General features: G+C 41.4%; 3 protein-coding genes across 10 annotated transcripts; 1 reads left to right on the plus strand and 2 right to left on the minus strand.

Annotated features, from left to right (window-relative positions):
• The first annotated feature begins 932 nt into the window (after positions 1 to 932).
• On the plus strand, positions 933 to 3,616 carry chst14 (carbohydrate (N-acetylgalactosamine 4-0) sulfotransferase 14). Its single transcript, XM_044199430.1, has 2 exons — positions 933 to 1,378; positions 2,277 to 3,616. Exons 1-2 carry the CDS (start codon positions 1,085 to 1,087, stop codon positions 3,102 to 3,104), a joined length of 1,122 nt encoding a protein of 373 aa, XP_044055365.1. The 5' UTR covers positions 933 to 1,084; the 3' UTR covers positions 3,105 to 3,616.
• On the minus strand, positions 3,373 to 13,178 carry cep135 (centrosomal protein 135). Of its 2 annotated transcripts, XM_044199419.1 has the most exons (26): positions 12,932 to 13,178; positions 12,460 to 12,587; positions 12,162 to 12,352; positions 11,870 to 12,037; positions 11,568 to 11,706; positions 11,361 to 11,445; positions 11,132 to 11,260; positions 10,708 to 10,923; positions 10,508 to 10,573; positions 10,202 to 10,352; positions 9,866 to 10,095; positions 9,624 to 9,779; positions 9,405 to 9,542; positions 8,815 to 8,892; positions 8,476 to 8,627; positions 7,942 to 8,057; positions 7,664 to 7,818; positions 6,917 to 6,972; positions 6,637 to 6,805; positions 6,409 to 6,519; positions 6,055 to 6,240; positions 5,668 to 5,877; positions 5,325 to 5,527; positions 5,119 to 5,223; positions 4,177 to 4,332; positions 3,373 to 4,049 (listed from the first exon to the last, which is right to left on the minus strand). In XM_044199419.1, exons 2-26 carry the CDS (start codon positions 12,570 to 12,572, stop codon positions 4,028 to 4,030), a joined length of 3,501 nt encoding a protein of 1,166 aa, XP_044055354.1. In that variant the 5' UTR covers positions 12,573 to 12,587; positions 12,932 to 13,178; the 3' UTR covers positions 3,373 to 4,027. The 2 variants fall into 2 exon arrangements, with proteins under 2 accessions (XP_044055354.1, XP_044055355.1); XM_044199420.1 differs by lacking the exon at positions 3,373 to 4,049 and having other exon boundaries at positions 4,173 to 4,332.
• Positions 13,179 to 13,326: 148 nt separating this feature from the next.
• exoc1 (exocyst complex component 1) lies at positions 13,327 to 23,624 on the minus strand. Of its 7 annotated transcripts, none has more exons than XM_044199426.1 (20): positions 23,488 to 23,624; positions 22,606 to 22,737; positions 22,382 to 22,512; positions 22,111 to 22,270; positions 21,777 to 21,794; positions 20,918 to 21,105; positions 20,544 to 20,771; positions 20,134 to 20,266; positions 19,845 to 19,954; positions 18,235 to 18,384; positions 17,230 to 17,338; positions 16,473 to 16,517; positions 15,901 to 16,064; positions 15,659 to 15,772; positions 15,256 to 15,335; positions 14,853 to 15,081; positions 14,522 to 14,705; positions 14,218 to 14,417; positions 13,881 to 14,075; positions 13,327 to 13,769 (listed from the first exon to the last, which is right to left on the minus strand). In XM_044199426.1, the coding sequence occupies exons 2-20, from the start codon at positions 22,727 to 22,729 to the stop codon at positions 13,617 to 13,619; spliced, it is 2,715 nt and encodes a 904-aa protein (XP_044055361.1). In that variant the 5' UTR covers positions 22,730 to 22,737; positions 23,488 to 23,624; the 3' UTR covers positions 13,327 to 13,616. The 7 variants fall into 7 exon arrangements, with proteins under 7 accessions (XP_044055361.1, XP_044055356.1, XP_044055362.1 ...); XM_044199421.1 differs by lacking the exon at positions 23,488 to 23,624 and adding an exon at positions 23,073 to 23,367; XM_044199427.1 differs by lacking the exon at positions 21,777 to 21,794.
• Positions 23,625 to 24,431: the final 807 nt, after the last annotated feature.

A 24,431-nucleotide genomic window follows, 5' to 3' on the forward strand; every position in this document is an offset into this window, starting at 1 on the left:
GTTCTGAATCAGACTATTGTGGCAGAAGGTGATATGAGCTCATCATTGACTGGATGGGTGGGTGGATGAGACTGAGTCAAGCCCCACACCGAGAGGAGTCCGGTGATGTGAACTGTACACAACTGGACTGTGTCTAAAAATTCTCTTACGTCACTGTATACCTTTAACAAATTACTCAAATACACATTCAGCAGTTTACACTATCTCTAACTTCTGAATACCAAATTGACTTAAACATTCAACACACTGCAATGACAACTGACAGGATCGATATCTGCTTCGGTTCATCTCTAGCTAGTTTAGAATGCACATTATTTGGATGTAATTGTATCTACAAAACTAAAATATAAAACATGTCAATAAAACTTTGTCTTTGACTGTAAAGACTTTGTTTGCAATTCAGTGAGTACTGGAGAACAGGACAGTGAACTGAAAGCTTATAAAATATCCAAACGCTGAGGCAAACCCAGAATACACTTGCTGAACTACATCTCCCAGCTGGCATGGGGGCACTTGAGGATCCCCAAAGGAGCTGCATGGCCCTGTTGTAAGCACAGTGCTCACACACATAAGCAAATAACTTTCTGGCTGCAAATATGCCCACATTAAAGGTATTTTGACAAAATAAAATGTTCACTGAATTTACTACATATTACTCTTGTCAGTTGTTTATGCTGTATTTTGTGCTTAGAATGCATCAGGGAGGATTTTATTTTGAAAATGTTATCAATACGTACGTTATTATTATTAGTATTATTCTAGTTAGCTTGACATTATAGTTTCCTATAGGAAATAAGTATAGGGGAGCAGATATAATTAATGTAATCCAGACAAATTCTTTAATGTAAATTTTTTCTTTGGTCGTTTGTTTTAATCAAAGAACTTGCAACGTGTTGGTCAAAACGGTTTTATTTTGACAGTTCATACGGAAATTGCTACATTGATGCTAGCAGACGCAATTTTTAAGTTAACTATGGGTACGTGGTAGGTAACCAACGGTTTTTTCTGACGTAGTTAGTAACGTTAGTAAGCTGTGAACTTTAAAAAGCTAACAGGTATTGAACAGACACGGCGGACACAAATAATGTTTCCTCGCAGGCAGGACCACGAGATGAAAAGGACCGGAGGAGTGCGTAGCGGCTCATTTATGAACTTTAGGACAACGGTGAACTCAGGCTCCGTCCGCCGCAGCTCCGCGGTGCTGCCGTCTGTGCTAACGTTCCTGGTGATCGTAGCATCCGGAGGCCTGCTGCTCATGATCGAGAAGGGAATGCTGAACAGCATGGAGACTCCTCCACCCCGAGGTAACGGCAAGAGGCTGGGCTTCGTGCGGCAGGTTAGGGGAAACAGCCCGGCTGCTGTGGACGTGGAGTCCCAGGTATAGTAATATCATGCACCATGAAGTTCTGCTGGAGTTTTATGGGTGGTTTTTACCAAGGGAATAGGTCCACTGAAGCCAGCGGAGATTTTGATTTGTCTCGTGACTATGTATATTGCACAATATTACAAGATCTGTCAAACTGTAGGATGAAAGGCTCTACAGCCATTTTGCAAGTTTTGTGGGTAAAGAATGACTTTCAGTTGGTGATCAAAGGGAAAACCACCACCACCAACAACCAAAAAACGTTTTCTTAAAAGTTCTGGTTTATCGTTCTCATCAAAAACCCATTATGTGCATTTTATCACCGTAATTTGGTGACCTTAAAAATGCCATTAAATGGCAGCCAGGTGGTCTGACGTAATCCCTTCTTGTAAATGCGTAAAGCTGCGCAAAGAAGTGTGTATATTGTTTATTTACTCTTGGCTTTTTCCAAACATCTGCTCTCTTTAAATGGGGCACTCCAGCGATTTAGTATTGCACTTCCATAAAGTTGGGGGGCTCTCAAAAGACAGCTTTTAAAAAATACAATTGTCAAAATTGAAGCAGCAGAGGCTGAGATATCCAGACATTTAGTCCCTAATATGAGTCAATTTTCCCATAATGCAACTTGATTGTCTTCAATAGTTTTGCCTGGTAAATACCCACCTCTTTCAAACTCCACACCTCCAGCTTGTATGCAGGCTTTCTGATATAACATTTGTAATCTCCAAACCAAAGTTAGTCTTATTTAACCCTGATGACATCACAATGACATAATCAGGGTCATTTTCTCACACTTGATGGTATACAGCTGTTTTCACAGGCTGAGTAATACAAACCATGACTAGTAAACCGATGTGTATTTGTGAAATTGGTGGAATGCACCTTTAAGTCACTGATTTGCGTTCACATTTAGATTCTCCAGGAGATCCGTAACCGGACCATCAGGACCATGTGCAGCCAGAAGAACATGCCCCACAGCATCTGGTCCCTGAGCCCCCTGCAGAGGAAGACGCTGCTGCAGCACGTCCTGGTGAACGATCAGTACCACTTCCTCTACTGCTACGTTCCCAAAGTGGCCTGCTCCAACTGGAAGAGGGTTCTGAAGGTTCTGAACGGAGCACTGGAGAGTGTGGACGTCAACATCAAGATGGACCACCGCAGCGACCTGCTGTTTTTGTCCTCTCTGAAACCTGAGGAGATCCGCTACCGCCTCAAGCACTACTTCAAGTTCATGTTTGTGCGGGAGCCCATGGAGCGCTTGCTTTCTGCATACAGGAACAAGTTTGGAGAGATTCAGTCCTACCAGAAAAAGTACGGTGTGGAGATCATAAAGCGGTACAGAAAAGGTCGCGCTAAGGACGCGGCTGTAACAGGAGACGATGTCACCTTTGCAGAGTTTGTCCGTTACTTGCTGGATGAGGACGTGGAGCGCATGAATGAGCACTGGATGCCGGTGTACAACTTATGCCAACCTTGTGCTGTGAACTACAACTTCATCGGCTCCTATGAGCACCTTGAAAGTGATGCTGAGTTTGTGCTCCAGCGCATTGGAGCGCCTCCTTACATTCACTTCCCAGAGAGGCAAACGTGGTACAAGCCGGTCACCACAGAGACGTTACACTATTATCTGTGCAGCTTACCACAGAAGCTACTGAGGGAACTCCTGCCCAAGTACATTTTAGACTTCTCCCTCTTCACTTATCCTCTCCCCAACACAACCACTGAACACTGCCGGCATTAAATGTGCAATGTTTTATAGTTCTGAGATTATTTTTTATAGAGAATCATTTGTACAAGCAGTATTTTACAGCTGTTACACATTTTTACTTGAGATGTTCAAATATCATCGCAAAATGCTTTTTACTGGAAGAGATGGAGACTTGACTTCAAAACCACTAAAGCTTGAAATCAGCTGGAAAAAAAAAATCATGTAAATCACTTTCAACGTGTTTCTGTCATGCACTGATACAGAAATGAACCGATTCAGTATACATTGATGGAAATGGAAATAAGGTTGCAAGACCAAACTTTGTATTTTGCTCTACACATTGGAGAAGATAAAGGGTTAATGGCTTCAGTGGGCACTCAGTGGTTTAGCAGGCTAAAACACATACCATGTACTCACAGGGTCGTGGGTTTTAAATCATGCTTGTGTCTTTTTTGTTGTATGTCACAGACTCTCCTTCCCATAACTTACGACTGTTTACCTTGTAATAAAACACAAGTGCAAGTTTTGTGACTTAAATCACTGCATTTCTGTAATTTTGTATCACTTTATTTTGTGAATAATTTAATAATTTAAACATCATTAAAAAACATGAATATTAAACATAATACACATAATCACAGAGCTGAACAAATACTTCTCTTGCTACATGGACGAGGTGATAGTTGCTGAGAACCGAATTAATTTCAGAAGCACTAACTAATTTTATTAATGACTGTGTAACGTACTGACAGAGAGGACGCTTTGCATCCTGTTATGTAAGTCATTAGGAAAGCTGGAAGTGTCTCAGGCTGGACTGGCAAATAAATTGGCACTGAGGTATGCTACAGGCTAATTAACGCCAAGGCTTACGGAGGCCTTCACAATTCATGTCCAGACTCAAGCTAGTGGTTTCTGACTCACTCATCAACGCCTTCATTTGTCTGTCTCTCTAATTGTTAATCCTTGAAGCTCACACTTCTGAAAAGAGAAAGAAAAGAGATTTTAAGTTTTTGGTGAAATAAGGAAGAAGGATTTTTAAAAATAGTTATGGCTCATCATTTTTGGGTTTTATCCAAAAGCTGCAATTTAATGTCCAAAGCCTCACCTGTCTGCTGACTTGTCAGTGGAGCTGTTGAGAGTTCGGAGGATGGAGCGTTCTGGGGAGATGTGATGAGGACTGGTGGAGACGCTGAGGGGCAACGAACTCTGCAGGGACGAGAACGACACACCCTGTCTGCGCATCTCCTGAACTGCCCTCTCACTGAGGACAGAGACAATTAGACAAGATCAAAATGAATTGTTTGTGCCTCCACTGTGTTGTTACACCCTTATAACTACAACATGTGTTAAAGCTGTAAGCACTTAGATAATGACTAACAATTTTGATAATCAATTAAGTCGTTAAGTAATATTAAGTAATTTCTTTTTTAGACAGAAGTGTCAGAAATCACTGGTTCCAGCTTCTAACGTGAATATTTGCAGGGTTTTTTGTCTTATATGAGTTGGATATCTTTGGGTTTTGGACTGTTGGTCAGACAAAACAATTTGAAGACATCGCCATAGGCTCTGATTAGGTGAGAAAATAATTGGTTTATTAATTGCTAATTAATTGCAGACCTATATAAAGGCTTTTTTAAAATTGAAAATGGCTAGATAGTTTAAACGAAGTAGAACAGTCTAAACTTATTTTCACCAAACTTCAGATCAAGAGATTGTTCAAGTTCCTGCTGCAAGAGGACATTTTCAGTAATGTCTCTACATCCTGATCCTTCAAAGATCAAATTCTAAGAACATCTGTTTTTGCAGCCTAGTGAAAAACTAGCTTAATGTGGGGAAACAATCTAGTTTGTGAACACTGCTGTTGCATCAACTATGCTACTAATGAAATCATAAGGCTACAAAATACATTATATTTTGATATTAGTTGAGTCAGATCACAAAGCTAATATAAAATTACCTTTTAATTTGTGTGAAACTTGCAGGTTTGGTTGAGTTGGGTTGAAATAGTTGAAAAGTTAGTGTAAAGGCCAACAGTTGTTTTGCTCACCGTTCAAAGCGTTCAGTGGTCAACTGTCTTTTCAGAACGTCCATCTCCGTCTGCAGCTGAGAGACTTTGCCGCGGAGCTGGGACACCTCCCTGGCGTGCTCCGCACTGAGTGTATTTACACACACGTAAACAAATCATAAATCAACTATTTGGAGAAAAAAGGGCATTTTATTCAAGTCTTACAGTTCAAACCAACGTTTGTTTACGTTTTGCTGTCAGCCAAGGCCAGCCTATCACGCAGGACCTTCAGCTCCGACTCTCTCTCACTGGCTGTCAGGTGGGTTTGGAACTCCTTGTGGCGATTGGTGGAGAGTAGTGTCTCAAGGTTACGGACAGTCAGCCTCTCACTGGCCAGTTGTTTCTTCAGTAGCTCTGCCTCTGACCGAACATCCTCCAGCTCTCCTGTGACCTAGAAAACATGCAGCTTTGTTTACAGAAAGTATAAACTTCTCAAGATAGATAACTGCTGCTGCTCCTCTGCATGTGTAACCTACAGCTGGATGGAACCGGTTCACAGCAAAGTTTAAGTAAAGCCGTAGCAGGCCTTACCCTCTCTAAATCCATGCTCCTGGAGGTGAGCTGACGTGCAGTGAGCTCCTTGCCGGAGTCCAGTTTGACACAGAGCTCTCTGACGGATGCCAGATCCGAGAGGAGAGAGGCCTTCTCCTCCTGTGCTTTGTGAAGCTCCTCCTCTAGTCGGGACATCCCACGAACCAGCGATGATACTTGGGCCTCATAAGCCTGCAGGGCCTGCATATGCTGGGGAAACAGCAGGGTGAGAGATACATTTATTCACACGCTGGTATATAGACTAACACCTCTGAATGTTTTAGTGTCCAGTATAATTTCACATTATAGCATACTACTTATACTAATACGATACGTATTTCCCCACAATCGGGATGTATCAGCTGCTTCTTGCATTCCATGTCTCACCTGCTGGATTTCTCTCTTCTGATGGCTGACAGTATCACGGAGGTGTCTGCGCTCTGCGTCTGAAGACAGCAGCTCCAGGCGGATGGAGTTATTGAGGCCTTCAGCCTGCTGCAACTTCTGCTCCCGCTCCTCCACCTCGGAGTGGGCCATCCTGAAACGATCCAGCAAGTCCCTGTTCTCCTGCTCCTGTGGGTCAACACCTAGCAGTCAGCTGGCAGACAGGAGAGGGTGTATAGGATGTCCAGGCAATTGATGAGACTGCTAAGAAGACTCTTGCAGGGGCAAAGCATCAGAAAGACAGTATCTACTATATAGAGCCTTAAACAGCTATAGGAGTATGCAGTTTTCTCTTGCCTTTGTTGCCATCAGTTTCTCTATTCTGGACACTTCAGAAATGTAAGAGTGGACCCTCAACTTCAGCTCATCCTTCTCATGCAAAGCCTCCTCCATCTCCACATGTACTGCCTGCACAGACAGACAGTTGAAATACAACAGGAGCTGGTGTTATTTCTTCCTCTTTTTCTTCATATTTGACACAAAAGAAACAACTTCTGACTAATGACAGGGAGATTTATTACATACTTGGTTCTCTCTGGTCATTGTAGCCAGGTCATCTTGCAGCCTCCTGTTTTCTCTAATTGTGATTTCTTTGTCTCTCCTGAGTGCAGACAGCTCCTCCTGACAGGCATCCAGCTGCCTCCTCAGGCTGGTTATCTCCCTCTCACGGCTATGTAACGCCCCCTGCAGCTGACTGCAAGGATCAAGTATTAATGTCACCCCAAGAAAACAGTCATATCAGCTTATTGAGAGGAACTAATGGTTTTTGAATATGAATTTTGAACTTTGAGACCACAACACTCACGCTAGTGACTTGTCCATGTTTGTGACTGTGAGTCTCACATCCTCAAGAGTTTTTTCCTGTGTAAATGCCAAAAAATTATGCCTCATTAGTACTCTTTAAACACAACTTATCTTTTTGGTAGACTTGAAAACATTTGAACCTATCTTAATACAATACTCACATGTCCATATGTACATTGAAGGAGTCACTGGTCTTTGTAATAATTCTTCCTGTCCATGAAGAGATCTCTTACTAATGTGATCCAAATGTAAGCGATGGGGGACAAAATCCTTGTTCCATGCAAACATATATATTCCAAATTTGATTTGAAGTTAAAATGAGGCTTCAGCAGTCTGAGTTAGTCAAATCAAGTGGGTTTCTTCCCAGGTTAGGATCATTTTAGTGCAAAACTCCCTCCTTCTGTTTCCCAGAACAGTAACAAAAAGGGTGAATTTTGTACTAAAAATACTGTAACTTTGGAAGATACCAATATTAGCGCAATATTAACTTTGGGGAATCTTAAGAATTAATTTGTTGCACAGAAAGAGGACTGTGGATTTTGTCCCCGATCACTTACTGTACACTGGAATTGCTTTAGGAGGGGACCTTTTCATAGCCAGTATGAACAGAAGGAATGATTACAGGGACCAATAACTTTTTCAATGTACATATGGGCATGTGAGTATTGTTTTAAGACAGACTTGTGACAGAAAATGTGAACCTATCCTTTAGCTGATGATCTTGATGAGGTTTGTTGGTCATGGCTACCTTTTTAGATTGCTCCTCCTGGAGAACAACCAGTTTTTCAGTCTTTTGATCCACCTCATCTTGCAGAGCATCTTTCTCTCTGTCTAGGGCAGAGATGGACTTGTGAAGAACAGCCACTTCCTCCTTGTGTTTGGAGCCCTGCTGACTCAGCTCCCCTGACAGATGAAACAAAAATCAGCAAACAGCCACAACTCTTCCCCCCCCCAAAAAAAACCCCAGAACAATACAACACTGACTGTAGCCGTCCATCCTGAACCTCATAAAATACAAATATTCACCTATTCTCTCCTCCAGTTTCTCAATCTGCTCATGAGCAGCACGCAGCTCATTCATCTTCACAGACAGCCTGTGTTGGGTGTCAGACAGTGACCGCTCCATCTGCTCCTGTAGCAGCCTGTAGACAGACAGGGGAAAATCCATCAGCCCTCTAACAAACTAGCGACAAACACAACAACCCCTGATCATTTTCAGTTTGTCCACAGGAACAAAAGCAAGTGTGGGGAAAACAAAAAAAGAGGGAAGAGATGACACACTAAGACAATTGCTAACACAGTGCCATTATGAAAAATAGTGAGAAGAAACTGATAGCTTCTGCTGAACTTTATCAGTGTATTACCATTAGAGCTTGTATATAATTAGCTACATTTCTATCAGAATATGCATTTAACACACCTTCAGTAGAATATTGGGGCTGTTCTTAAAGAAAAGCTCAGCATTGTAAGTGGAAACTGCAGACATACATGACACATCACTGTTTCATAGTCATATTGTTAATTTCCTACATTTTGTTTTGATATTCTTTCAACACAAACCTCAGAGCATTAGACTCAGCCCTCTGCTGGGCGACCTCCTCTGCATTCTGGACCAGAGCAGCGGACCGAACCTTCAGCTCCTCCTCCACAGCCTCCCTGTTCTCCTTCAGCAGACACACCTGTGAGCGCAGGTCCAGTTTCTCCCGCTCCAACTACACACCAAAACACACACAATGTACCAGGTAAAGATACAGCAACACAAACCTGTTTAAGACCACAGTTACAGTATTTAACCATTACATAATAACTGGGACCTGGGACTTAGCAATTTCAGACATTATGAGCACTTGTAATGGGAAAAAAAATGTCTGAACAGATTAAAGTATCCATCAGGCTTACACTCTTCATGGTATTCTCCAGGTCAAGAATCCTCCTCTCCTCTCCCTGTCTGTCTGTGAGAGCTGACGTCTGGGCAACCTGCAAAAAGTTTGAATATTTGTGTGTGTTAGGCTTAAACATTCCAAGTTATAAAACTAGTTTACAATATGCCAATGGGTTTTCTGAGCCGAGCTGAACAAGCAACAGATTTAAGTAGCGCTGCAACTATTCTTTATCAATTAATCTACAGATTATGTTTTCAGTTGATCATTTTAAATGTCAGAAAATACTGAAAAAAAGCGACAACATTAAACATTAAAGCAACATTAAAGAAGCTGGAACCATTGAATTGTTGGCATTTTTGCTTAGAAAAAACCCCTGAAATGATTATCAAAATTGTTGCTAATTAATGTTCTGTCGACTAATCAATTTATCAACTAATTCAAAATATTCTAAACTCTGCACAGGACTCATCATGACGTTATTACAGTCAGCATGCTAACAAAAACTGACTGTTATTTCACTGTTGACAAGCTAACTTACCTCTGTAAAGGACCATTATGCTGCACAGAAATCTATGACACCACAAAAGGAATTACTCTGGGACTAACCTTTAATCTCTCCATCAGTGTGTCTCTTTCAGCACTCATCTGCTGGGTTCTGATTTCTGCCTGTTTGATCTCCTCTTTCAGTTTCAAGAGGTCCGCTGACATATCGGCGCTACGGGCCAGCTTTAGCTCCTCTTGAGCCTAAGTGAACAAAAACATTTGGTCCTTAAAAGCGTAAGATAAATAGTTTCCACCTGGTGGAATAATGTTTCTAAAACTCACTTGGTTAAACAGCGTTTTGAAATGGTCTCTTTCAGTGCTGAGGGCCTCGACGTCCTTCTGGATGTCCTCCGTGTGCTTCTCAAAGTCCAACAGAGCAGCCTTAAGCTCATTTTTTTCCTTTACTAAACAAAGCAGTTCTGTCTCTGCAACACCTCCCTGAAAATTTAAGGCCATTATATACTTCTTGCATCAGTTTTTATGAGGATCACCTGAAAATCTGTTAAACTAAATGTTTTTCTTACCCTCGTTACTTTGGACAAAGGACTCCTGCCCCTGCCTGGACTACGACTAGGGCTTAAATCCAGGCCACCAGCCCCTCTGGCTCTTTTGTAGCGCTCGGCCTCCTGGCGATAGTAATCCCTCTCCTCCTCTAGACTCTTGACAAATGCATCCAGCCGCGATGGGGAGCGCTCCCTTCCACAAACACCATGTTTAGCTCGCATGGTCTCCAACTCCAGCACCAGGTCTTTGTCTATGAAACAGCAACAAGTCAGTAATACATTACTATCAACAATGTAAAGCTGCTATAAGAATGAAGGTTTCAACAGTTGGTGGAGGTGAACCAAACTGCTGCTTACCAGCTGCCATCATTTTCTCTATTTTGACCTGCAGCCTGATTTTCTCCTCCTCCAAGAAATTCACCAGTCCCTCCATTTTCTCATTCTGCTCTTTGAGCTCCACCAGCTGGTCTCTGAGACGGTCTTTTTCAAAGTCACCTTCAGACCTCTCCTAAATTCAATAATTTCCATCAGATTCTGTTTTTAGCTTGTGTACAACATAGGAACAATGGTTTATGTTCACTGAAGAAAATCAATTATATACTAAAATTCACGAGTAGCCCAATTAAGGAAATATAATAAGAATAGAATATTTACTGTACATACCCTTCTCATTTTTGTGATAATATCCTCCAAGTCTTCGATGATTTTCTGTTGCCTTTGAATTTCTTTCTGTTGAGAAAAGAGATGTCAGGTTTGAGGTTTGTCTTCACTGTGCTATTTCACACTTTGTTACCCAATACACTGCCTGTAAATGTACAACATTTTCATTTGATGTCTTTCTTCCCGCTTTCCCATGTTCTTACTTTAGTTTCTTGCAGTTCCACATCAGCAGTTTCCAACACGCGCTCCTTGTCCATCTCCAGCCGCTTAGCGAGGTCATCTATGTGCGTCAGCTCTTCACACAGTTCCAGGTTCTTTAAAGACAGATTGGCCACTTCGGTGGAGGCGTCCTTCTTCCTCTGCTGCAGTCCCTCTACCTTCTGCTCCAGTGTCCTGTTGGTCTCCTGGAGGTATTCAATCTGTATAACACAAAACAGCAGCTAACAGTCAATAGACAGGAGGGTGGGTACTAGCATACTAGCAACCATGCAGACCACTTTTCATCCAGTGGAACTGGGCTCAGAACCAACCTCTCTATTGAAGGATCTTTGAGCACCTCATGTTCCAGAAATATTCTATATGTATTCATACATCAGGGTTAATATCCTATATGACTGCTATGCTTGCCTGAAGGTTAAGATGGGAGATCAGTTTCTCGTTGTTGATGTTCTGTGCCTCGAGGGAAATTACATCATGAGGTCGTCCTCCCTGAAGAGCATGATTCAGACGATCGATCTCTTTGTCCCTCTTCTCCACCTAAAAGAATTGTATAAAAAAAATAAAAAAATCTTGGCACCTTTATAATAACATTTAGCATGTCACAGTATTAAATGCTTCTAGTTAATTTATTTCTTACCTGTGTATTCAAGTGTTTTATATATTCTTGAGCATTTTCCAAGTCGAGTTTGACCTTTATGACGTCTTCCTGTAACTCATGAATTCTACAAAAAAAAATCACAGTCAAATCACAAAGACAAATGCATGCATCTGCAATCAACACATCCATCGAGTAGTTAACACCTCTCTCAATAATACAGTTTAGCTATCACAAAAGAAAACAAACCTTCTATCTGCCAGCTGCAGCAGGTCAGCTATATACGGATCATCAGGCTGCGACACAGGATACGCTGATGTAGAGGAAGGTATAAGCTCATCAATCTGCATTCTCTGACGTCTGAAAGGGATGCTGCGCTTCTTTCCACCTGTGAAAGTGTGTGAGAGGAAAGGAGCATCCAATTCTTCAGTTTGATTAACATTTGATTTTTTGATATGGTTCAGCTAACTTTTTCTAGACCAAAATCTACCAAAGTCAAATATCACTTTCAATGTGTTGTCATAGAGCTTATGTCAGACCCCTGGCATTACCTGGTGTCTGCACCACAGCTTGCATGTTCTTCTCCTGTAGCTGTTGGATGCGCTCAGCTTTAGCCTTACTATCCTTCTCCAAGCAGCGAACTTTGTGCACATACTGATTATTTAAAAACTTCAGGTCAGATGTCTCATGGTCCAGTTTTCTGATGTGGGTCTTGAGCTCTGTAACAAGACAAGATTGTGTGAAGTTATCAAACCAGTCTTTTGTGTGTGAGGGTCAAGGATGTGGGAAAAATGTTTCAGATTGTACTGAGGAGGGGGGGACCAACTGGTTATCACAGCTTACCTCTGGTGACACGGTCCTTCTCCTCCTTCAGCTTGAGAAGTTCGAGGTGCAGCTCATTGTTCTCCCTGACCATCCGAGCATTCTCTGCCCTGTGTGGCTCCAGAAGAGCATCAAAGTTTCGACTTTCTTTCTCAGTTTTCCCTGCTGACAGTTTGGCATTGCGCAGGCTTTCAGTTGTGTGGACCAGGTCACTGTAACACAGAGGAAGATATGTCTGAACTACATCTCATCAACTGTGACTGACTGGCTTACATTAAGGGATGAAGGAGAGCATGTGCAGAAGGGCTAAATGTTTCACCTGAATAGTTTCTCCACTAGTGGCAGTGACTCTATTCCCAGTGGCTGGCGGTAGCCCAGCTGATCCAGGCGCTTCCTTAAATTGACGAATTTCCTCTCTGCGCTGCTGTTCATGGCTGTGATGTGGCACTGAAGTTACCATGACACAACACAGCAACGGTTACATTAGCCACTTACAATAATGTGAAATAAACAACGTAAATTGTTAAAACCTGTGTTGGGTTAGGAGGGTAAGGTCGTACAGTGGCTAACTGTTAAGCTTGCTAACCTACAGTTATTTTATGCTAGCTAACGTTACATAGCTAGCTTACAGGCTAATAAGCCAATATTAGCATTATGTTGTTAACTAAGTTACTAAGCTAGCATTACCTGCTTTTGAGATAACAAGTAGCATTAGTCGGCTAGTCAGCACTGTTTGGTTACCGTTAACCAATTAGCTAGATAGCTTAAATCTCAAGTTTGCATCAACTTACCTTGCTTGGAAGAACACTGCTTTCCTGACAGCTAGCCTGACTAACGTCAACTTGGTTCTACATCACCGACAGAAATGTCTCACTTGGACCAATAACTTGCATTACAACTTTATTACTGGCATTATATTTTGTTATCTGTCAGTGTGACAATCAACAACTCTTGAGTTAACATGTTTCCGCGGTAAAGGGGTTTGAAAAGAGCGCCGATTATCTCCGGTTTGGATTCGTCACCATGGAAGTGAGACACTGTGGAACATCTGGGGCGGCGTGTTTAGTGAACCGGAGTTGTCCGAACAGAAGGCGGAGGGCGGAGTCGGCACAGAGATTTAACCCACGCACAGGAAGAAATATCCATTGTCAATAAAATTAATACAAATATTCGATACAACATTGAATGGGTCGGCAACTGCGAATTTATTATGTACATATGGCATAAAGAAATAACAAAAATATAACAAACAATTAAGTATTTAGAGCAGTTGTTAAATCTCAATGGAACAGTCACACACACAATGCAGAGATTTCTGCACCACTGTCCAGTGTACAAATCCCTTTCATTAAAATACACAGACACACACAGAGGAAATGTTCATTGTCCAAAAAACAACAGAGCATAGTTTCTGAGTAGCTAGTATATCTTTTGCCGGTGTGAGGCAGTAGTGAATCATAGTGCATAGCAGCTAGACTAATGAGACTGAGCAATGCTGGAGAAGTACTCCAACATGTCCTGGATGGTAAACTCCATGGTGATTCCAGATCCAGGGTAGCATCTGCCGATCAAATCTTCAAAGTGCTTGTACTGACGGATGAACTCGTCTTGCATGGAGTGCCACACCACCTGGTGGAGTAAAACAGGAAGTGCAACAGATCAGAGAGAAGATGAGGAATGTGACAACACTGACCAGCTGTGCAGTTTCACCTCTTACATTTTTTTTAATTTATTTCTCACCTGTAGAAGACTTTCTTCTTCACACAGATGTTTGTCCACCTTTTTGTACAGGTTGTCAAGTCCCTTTTTCACCTCCTTGCCAGGATACTCTTTGATAACTTTACGCAGCTCTTGTTTGTTGAACGCCAGCTGGTAGCTCACCTCCTCCTCACGAACACCCTGGGCTACACGTGCCTCAACTCCTTCAAAGAAATGCTGCAGGAGAGAGAGAGATAACAGTTTACCTGTGATGCACTGAATACAACCACTCAGTAAATGCTCACATCCTGCATATCACTACTCATGTCCAGGAACGTGACAAAACTTTGCGATAATTCTAAAAGATACCATGACTTACATTGAGTTTTTCCAGAGGCTGGCCCAGAGAGTTGATCACATAGGACTGCAGATGGTCTGTGTATTTGTGCTTGGCCTCTCGTCTCTCTGCGTCCAGGCAGGAGATCTTTAGACGTGACAGTGTGGAAAAGATGTGGTGGAAATTCTCCATCATCACAACGTCCCGCGGCGTCTTCTGGCTTTCATTGGCTACCTTCTCCACTGAAAAGACAATCTATATTCAGAACTTTGTTTCTGGGCATCACACAAATACCACATCATCTATAGCCAATAAGTATGTGCTTGTGGTTGACCAGTGGTCTCACCATTCACGAAGACAGCCCTGATAAGTTTGACATAAGCTTTATCCAGGTCCCCTCTGCGCTCTGCATTACGGAAGATTGTTTCAGCCAGCTCAGCAAACTCCTCAAACCCAGTGACAAAAAGCAGGATACCAACTTTGCTTTTCTTAGAAATCTTCACTTCCTCCATCTGTCTGATCTGACCAGACTATGAGAAAAAGAGAGATCGCATTAAATTCACAACATATGCATAAGACCTTAACCATACTTTAATTTATCACAAAAACAGTGAAAAGCAAAGAAATTTCTATTTTCAAAAGACCAGACTTTTCCTCATCATTTGGACTCTACTCACAATGCATTTGTCAAAGTTCCTCTTGACAGTGACCAGCACATTTCCCAAAGTAGTGCTGAGGTAAGAGGCCGGGTCAACGTTCTCAGCTGTCCACACATGGTGACTCATTTTCACCAGCATGTAGAGAGAGTTGAAGCTGTCAATCTTGTCACCCAGAGCAATGAGACTGTTGAGCTCCGTCTCGATGCTCTGGAAGATTTTATTCATCATCAGCCGCACCATGTCTTTCCTTGAGTCACGGGGAAAAAAAAGTAAACGAGACAGAAAGTTGAGGGAATAAAGGCAGTAACAAGTGAAACAAGGAGAAGGGAGCGATTCATAGAAAATATGAATAATGTTTCTGGCAGTGAAGATGGGTTATATTTGCAGCAGAACTGTTAGCAAACGATGTGCAACTACTCACTCTGATGACAAGGAGTGTCTGTGTTCAGCCTGGGGAGGCATTCTTGACAACATGCCTCCATCTGATTCCTCTGTTTCTGGCTGACAAGAAAAGAGACATAAAACATGACAAATTCAAACAAACATCAGCTGACATCTATATGAATGATGCTTTAACTCAAAACATGCCAGTGTCTGTTACTGCTGTATTATCTCACGCTTTCAGGCAAGAACATTTCAGATGCCACCAAACATGAGCACAGCTACTAACGGAAAGTAGACATTCTTTTGGATTAGACAATTTCTTTTTTTTTTTTAAAGATTTTTATGGGCTTTTTGCCTTTATTTGATAGGAACAGCTGAACAGAGACAGGGAATGTGTGTGTGTGGGGGGGGATATTTCCAATATCTGATCACAGATTTACCTGAGCAAGAGGGGGTGTAACTGTCGGGTGCTGCTGCAGCTTAAAGAACTTGCTGATGAAGTCTTGTTCTGCAAGGCACAGAGGCTCCAGCTCACTGAGGACCTGCTCAAATATCTGAAAAGGGAAATATTTTCTATTTAATCTCTCAATACAGAGCAACATGTGTACACACAAAGATTTATTTCCATTCCACATTTAATGGCTTGAGGTCAATCCTTTGTATCTCTGGCAGTCAGTGTCACCTTGTCAAACTTGGTCCTGTCGGCCACGTCCAGGTCAGAGGCGGACATGTTGCCCATGTCCAGCAGTGAGGAAGACTGGGAACGCCGGCTGTTGGAGCCCTGCACTGTCAGCTTGTTCAGGCTTGAGGTAGAGCCTGTTAGCTTCCCAGAGCTGCCATGAAGGCCTAACACAGCACAACAAATGCAGTGTAATTCAATGTCATGCGTTTAATGAGAATGAGTCCAAGTCTAACTACTTATAGGCTTATGGAAGTCAATTATGACACTATTCAAATAACCACGTAGTCAAATCATCGGAAATAACATGGATATCAATGGTTAGCTTTTTTTTAGGCATTTATCATAGAATCAGAATATGTGATGATACATTCAGATGTGTTGTGAAGATTTAGCACAAACCAACCAGGTACATGGCGAGGTAATGGTGGGCAGAGCTTAAGGTGGTATGTAATTGGGATAGCGAAGGGCTGTGAGCAAAGGATTTCTTTTAGTGCAGCTATATAAGGCACAGTGGTAAGAAGCAGAGTGGGTAATTGACAGTGGTATTAGCTCTATCCAAATGTCATACTTACTTTCTGTTTCCTGTTTGAGTGCACTCTCTTTCCGCGGAAGCGTGGCTGCAGCCAGTTAGAAAGGCAGGCATCAAAGACAGAGACAGGTTAGGCTTAAAACATGCAGCATGGGAGGGGTGAGGCTAGATGTTAGATGTACGAAGTTACACATATGCTGACGTGCACTGCAGTGGCTTAGGTGTGCTTGTAGCTTGGACAAACCTTTGGAAAACAAATTATTTTTTTGGTTTGTTTTCAGCAGGAAAAGCTAATACAATATGCAGAAAGCAGTGTTCCATAATTCTGCCAAAACCAAAGCTCAACCAAGAGTCTTATTCAGTATTTAAATAGTCAAGCGTAGAGAACTGATCATGTAAGGTGTACAAGGACCTTAAAGGTCCCTAAAGGGAAAAAGAGACATCATCAGAAGGTAAAACATGAGGCAGGACTTGAGCACTTTGGAAGCACACATCAGGTGGGGAAATATGCTTTTGGTAACAGATGTGATGCAGAAAAGGCTGTAAAAAAAGAGGCCTTGTTGTCTTATCTATACATGAATATTATGTTAATTTCTGTGTGATAGTACAGTACAAATGCTGGACAAAACAAAATGGAAATGCAGTGAAATTCTCATAGCCTTTGAGTGAATTACATGTTACAAAAAAGGGAGAATTAGACAAAAACTAAAAAATCCTAATGACACATAACAACATTAACTGCAGAGGACAAACATGCTTCATGTCTATGCTCTAACAGGCCTGTGAATGGCAGCTCTTACCAAACTTGCCCTTGGCCTCCTTGGTTGTACCCGCCATCTTTATCTTGGCAACCTCAAAGAAGTCTTTGATTTCTCGTTCATACAATCTGCTCATATAGTCAACATAGGTCTAAAAAAAAGAGATGACATTTGTTTAGATGCAAAATACCACATCTTGAGTACTCACTATTAAAGTAATAATGTAACATTTTGTAACAACTCTTATTTGCTTTCTTGCTAAGAGTTAGAAGAGAAGAGCAATACTGCTTTCATGTCTTTCATGGCTCTGTCCAAAGCTAACAAAATCTGCCTAGGGGCACCTTTTAAGCTCACTAATCAACACGTTATATCTCATTTGTGTAAACCAAAATGTAAAAACGACAATAATGACGTTGCCAGGCAAGTTGTTTACCCCTGTATCTTAATATGGAAGTTATAATCATTAAGATTTTCATGAAATCACACCCCCTTTTTGATACTATTTATGGTTGCCATTTTTTTCTGCAATAGCCAGTCAATGTATTTACTTCTCTATATAGTAGTTTTCATTGTTTACGGCGGAGTCCGACATTCCCGCGCTGGATTTCAATTGCCTTTACATGCACAAGGGATTCACAGGAAATGATACAAGCATGTAATCCAGTGTAATTTTATGTCGATATCAGCCTCACAGCTCACTGTTCACTCTTTACACCCGAGCTGTTTATATTTACTGCTAATGCAATTCTAACGTTTTATTCTGCCACTGCTTCACATTAAAAGCATTTAACTCTATTATTGCAAATACTTGTGTGTTTATGACAAAGTAACTGTTCAAGGAGTGTTTGCTGTATTATCAAACCACACTTGCTGTTACCACGGTAACCATGGGTGTCACCAAATCAGCCAAGACTGAAATCTTAGGGATTACACCTTTAACGAACAGACATGTGAGTGGTATCAATCTTCTCATCTAACTCTCAGCAAGAAAGCAAAAAAGTGCATTTTTTTACTCTTCCTCTAAGTATTTTGTCAAATAGCACTGACCCTGGACAGGCCTTCATACTTCTCCCTGTGAGTGTTCTTCAGCCACTCCATGAGCTTGGCATAGCGCAGCAGGTCCCTGTGGAGGGGGCTGTGTTTGGGCAGGGTCAGCTCAGTTGTGTGCTGCGACAGGGTGGAGCTCTGGTCATGGCCCTGAATGACAGAATAAGGGGAGACAATTAGCAATACATTCAATAAAAGAGTTAGTATAGACAAACCTAATATTATGTCCCATTCCATCTTTCTGTATACACACAAACACACGCAACACATCAGGAATATTTATCTTGCTTCCTATCACAAACATCTGATGATAGGATGTGTTACCTCAAATTACCATGAAACCGGATGTTTTCAAGTTAAACAACACATTGCTCAACTCAAAATTCCACCACTTCTTCAGCTCAACTTACTGACAAGCTTACTGAAAAGTGCAACTCTTACTGCCATACCGATGTTCTCCTCACTTCCCCTCATTGTTATCTTGTTCAGTATCTACTACTTGTGCAACAATACATGCACGCAGAGCAGACAGGCACAGGATTTCATGATATGAGACCTTTTGCAACAAAGCCAAGTTAGCACCCGAACAAAACAAAAAAAGCCCTTAGCTGAGTGCAGACAGTTGGTAAAGGAGAAAGATGAGCAATGCCTCTTCAGCTATGAGATCAAATGAGAGATGTTAAGTAGTTAGAAACATATCCCATGCAGTAAATAATAGGCTATGGATGGCCTGAGGCCTCTGAGATAATGGCATGTAAGTTGGAGTGAGGTGTCAAACATCAGCAAAGAGGGGGCAAGTGGGGGTTGCTGTGAGGGTACTCACTGGAAGCGACAGACAGGAAGACCTATAGAACTGAGGGATGGTCATTTTGAAGTGACTGAAGTGGTTGAACTGACACAGAGATAGAGAGCAGAGTGGGATGATTCAAAGTGAGCAACACAGAGAGTCAAGAATAGGAGGGACACAACTGGAAGGAAAAGACACAAGGAAGCCCAGGAAGAGAGTCACAGCTAAACGGGAAGTCCGAGGGGGGGGGGCTGGAAAAGGAGACTGCGGCACTCCCTGGCACAACAGACTCACAATGGCAACGGGTTAGGACGACACTTCACATAAGACCTCACTTAAGTATTATTATCAAAATGTGCATAAGGTATCAAAGGGAGTGGAACTGCTAACAATTCATAGACATCGGACATGTGACAACGGCTCCAACAGGAAACAGCTGTTTTCTAAGGGGTCACAAGCCAAAAAGGGTTAGGGATCACTGGTTTAATCTTAACAATGTGTGGTGACTTCTAAGCTTATCATGTGTTTTTTTTTTTAATTTAAAACCTAATCTGTAAAGTAACTAGTAACTACAGCTGTCACAAAAATGTAGTGGAGTAAAAAGTACAATATTTCCCTCTGAAATGTAGTGGAGTAGAAAAACTGAATATACTCAACTAAAGTACAAGTACAGTTCTTGAGAAAATCTTAAACTTAGTTACGTTCCACCACTGTTTATAGATGCTAACCTACCACCTGAAACTTCAACTTAGAAAGTAGAGCAATGCTATATTAAATGCTTTCCAACACGTTATATCTCTTGTAATAATAGTGCGCCTGTTACCTGGTGAACAAACACATTGTTCAGGTGATTGGTGAGGCGGCGAGCGAAGGTGTCTCTTAGCTCAGCAAACAGGAGCTGTTGCTGTGTCACAGCCATCAGCTTGTCGTGGCCTATGGAAGGAAAATGATAACACTTTCATTTGATTATTCATTTGACAAAGGTAACTTTTTTCCCCTAAATGTGTTCATTGAGTTTTAAGTTTTCCAAATTTGCAACTTCTGAGAGTCACTCACCACCACAGTGAGAAACACCCAATTTAGCTGCTCAACAAGTACATGTGTAAACTAACCTGGTCGGAGGGCCACATTCATGCACTGCAGGAGAGCTTCAGAGGCATTGATGCAGGCCTCGATACCTTTAGGGGAGGTCAGGTCTCCCTCCTGCAAGGCTCTGATGTGTCCCTTTGATAGGTCCATGTAGTTCTACATGAGGACAAACACACCACAGTCGTCAAACAAAGTCTAACAATCTCGCAATTAAATTAGTATAGTTTTAAGGCTTCACATCTTGCAAACAGGACTGTTATATTTTGCGCATTTACGTAAAAATAATTTTAAAAAACGGATCCCAAATATCAACATTTTCATAATCAAGATGGTGAATACTTTTTGAGCAAAAAAGACCACTGCTGTAAAATCAGCTGAGGCCTTCAGTGTGCTACTTGATTCAGTAATAACAGAATTCAAACGTGTTCCTAACCACTAAGAACTGGATCTCATCCAGCAGTTTGCCATTGTTGGTGTTGCTGATCTGGATGAGGCGGTTGCTCTGTGAGATCTGGTCCATCTGATCCTTGACGCTCTGGAGCATCTCCTCATAGCTGCTCAGCTTTCCCTCGATGGTGTCCACCTCACCCAGCGCCTCATCCAGCAGCTGCATTAGGATATTGACCTGCTTCTCCGATGCCATGATGGATTGGATATTGGCCTTAAAGTGGGAAATAATGAAGAGGCTATTAAAATGTTTCTTTAAAGTTAATATATCTGTCCAAACTCACAGGCAGAATAATATCATAATTAAGAACAATACTTTTTCTTTTATTCTGGTTTTAGTTTAGCGGTTGCTTCACTCACCCCATCTAGAACCTGCAGTTCGCTGGAGAGCTTCTCTGCGAAAGCCTCAGCATTGGAGATGGCGTACTCGCACATCTCCATCATGCTCTCAATGTCCTGCTCTTCACGGGTGCTCAGCTCCTGGTAGTCGTCCAGAGCGTCCTCATCGCCCCCGGCAACACTCTGACTCTCTCCGCTCGGCACCGATTCTAATCCCACAAACAGAGATGGAAATGTATGTTGAAGACGTGAGCACAAATACAAAGTTCAAGACATCCTGGTATCTTCCAACACATCAGGTTTTAGACACCTCTTGTAAGAACAACTACAGACAAAAATACTTAATAATAGCCTTTTCTGAAGAGTGTTAAAACCCAGTTTAAATAAATTGTAAAATTGTACTCATTTACCACCAGTTACTCATTTTCTACCAGTGATGTGAAGTATACCTACAATCTGAAATGGCTATCATCAGCTAAATGTACTTCTCTATGTTTGTTCTGGCTGATAAAAAGACTGAATGACCTCTGTAAATCAAATTAAAGTACAACAACTGCACTTTACTCTGACTGAAACAATTGGAAACAACATGGGCAACAAGTTTCGGTCAAATTAGATGCAGAGTACATTACATGAACACATGTCAGTAAATAATCCTATGAACTAAGGTGGAATGGACAAGTAAAAAAGCTAAAAGTGAGGTAAAAACATGACTTAAATGTGTGTTATGATGAACAAATGAATCATGCCCATCCGTGGTGTCAAATAATTCAAACAGAAGGAGCTTTAAGGAGGTGAGAGTCTCTAATGAGAGTGGTAGTTTGAGGTCATGAGATAACAATGGAGAAGAGTGAGGAGGGGAAAGTTAAGTCCTACCAACCTTCCGCTTTAGGAAGTTCTGGCCAGAGAAAGTTTAAGAGAGAAAAGTGAGAATAAAGAAGAATTTAACACAGAAAGCCATACCACAAACCAAGAGACAAAGAAGAGGTTGAATACATTTCTTTTTTTTAAAACATGCTAAAAATGAACATGAAATAAACCAAAATCCAGCAGAGATTCTCACTTCTGGGCTAAATTAGAATACCTCAAACATGACCAATACACACTTATTGGTTTAAGAGGAAGAGACAGGCCTTTAAACAAATATAATCAAATCATGAAAAGAGGCATGCGCTCACAGAGGTGGCTACAGTAAGGACAGAGCGTTTCCACACCTTCCAGCAGCTGAGAACTGACATTCACAAACTCCACCTTCTTCCTCAGGTATCGCTGGTTCAGCTTCCAAATGCAGGAGATGAAGGAGTTTTTTTCAGCTGTGCTGCTGGCCACCCACCGGTACACCTTCTCAAAGTGAAGGTCAAACTCAGGATTTTCCTAAACCATAAGAATAAAAGAGAGTATATCAGCACTGAATGAGAAAGGGGACATTTATAACAACTGAACAAGGTTATGGGTGAAAAGTACAAGATACATTTGTTCTCTGACCTTGCTTGCATCTTTGGCATCTACTTCTGTCAGATCCCGGAGCTCCCATGTCTGCTGCCGTTTGTAAAAGTCCCCTTTGTCAGATTTCTTCACCTTAACCACTTTAACCTGGACAGGCCTCTCTGTGGTAACTGGAAGAGAAAAGCACATTATTTCAGAAACATTTACTTTATTTTATCATGAATAGTTATTTACAACTGTTTCTGTGGTTATAACGCACTTACCTGTCGCGCACAAGAAGCAGTTCTTCTTTTTCTTTCCCGCCTTGCACACATTAACAATGCCGAGGAGACGCTCGTCGTTGGGTGTGAAGATGTCCCTCTGGAGAGCATGCTTGATGGCTGTCATGGTGGATGCTGTCATACAGAATATTATTATGATTATATAAAAGGGACACACATCCATTATGCTGTACATGCATAAACACTAGCCATCAAGTTTGATTAACACGCAATTTATGCTAGCCTAAAGAGCATTTTCTTCCCCGGTATCAGGTAATCAAAGCCATTTAAAATCTAAATATAACGTCACACCATTTTACTGTCATTTTGGTACGTACATATCAACCTAAAATGTACTAATAAATACATAAATTACAACCATTGTTCTTTGGTTTATGGCTCTGTTCATGTAATGTTGGAAAATATTTTCAGAGGTTATCTTAATAGTTGTTTTGTGTCTCTTGGCAAACCTTCAAACAGTTTTCTAACGGTAACGAACAGGTTAGCTAACAGGATATCCGAGGCTGTTGACATTAACTCCACAACAGAGCGACCAGAAAACAACACAACAAGGTGTTAAAAACATGTTTTTAAAGTCAGCTAACGTTATCGGTGTTGGCGACTAAGAGTAATGAAGTACCCAGAGGCCCTTCCCAAAATAAACACCGCAGTGACTAAAAGCACTGATGTTCTCTCTGCCTGTTAGCTTGCTGGCTAATGATGTTTCTGATAGCTTGAGAGCTAGCTACTACATCAATTACGCTAGTTGCACTAAACTGGTTGGGACTACATCAGCGAAATAATCAACTAAACCGCTGTTAATTTTTAATCAAAATGCACTCTATCTGTATTTTGACATAGGTATATATCATAAGTAGCTATTACCTTGTTTTATCAGCCCACCAGCCCTCTGCAAAGCACCGCCCTCTCACTTCCTGCTTCACAGACAGAGCTGTCATGTGACAGCGACAATGTCAACATCCACCCACATAGGCCGCACAGTGTTGCTGCATCCAGTTTCGTCAGGTCTCTTGATCTTAATGTATCACGTTGAGTAAAATAAATGACTCGGCCCAGTCTTGAGGGGGTCCTTGTGTCAAAATTTAGTTTTAGGACCTTCATTATTACTGCAAATTGTGTGCTTACGTTGTACATATTCCTAAATTAATTAGTGTGTATTCAAATGACCACACAGCCAATCTATGGCTAGGAAGTATTCTAGCATGGAAAAACTGGATTTCTGCAAAACACTGCCATACATTTCTCACCCTGTAATTATTTCAAAAGATCCAAACGAAATGTGTATACCCAGAGTAAGTAGTATACAAAATATAGGATACTGCATGTACTGTTTCTTGTCCTGCTCATGTTTTCTACTGAGGGACAATTTCAGAACTTGACTGTGAGTCAAAAGCACAGAGGGAGAAAACGCCTTGCATTTTTCACACATTTATCAGAATTTTTTGACATCAGAAACAATGAACTGACAACCTTCAGAATTAGAAATGGACTATAATACAGTACAAGCCTCATGCTACAAAGAAGGTTTATGTAATATACAGACAGTAGATGTAGGAAAGTCAGTTACCTTTATTTTGTTGTGGCAGCAAAATGTACTTAAAATAATGAAAATAATTAAAATAATTTTAACAAAAATCAGAATCAGAATCAGAAATACTTTATTGATCCCTGAGGGAAAACTGTTATAGCTGCTCACCATCACGTCACTGCACACAGGAGTAGAAGTAGTAAGCAAAAAATATAATACACTATCATACAGGCAAGATAAATTAAGTACCAAGTGGATATAAGTATAATATTAAAATAAG

The sequence above is a fragment of the Siniperca chuatsi genome, linkage group LG6 (genome assembly GCF_020085105.1).
Source record: "Siniperca chuatsi isolate FFG_IHB_CAS linkage group LG6, ASM2008510v1, whole genome shotgun sequence".
NCBI lineage: Eukaryota > Metazoa > Chordata > Actinopteri > Centrarchiformes > Sinipercidae > Siniperca > Siniperca chuatsi.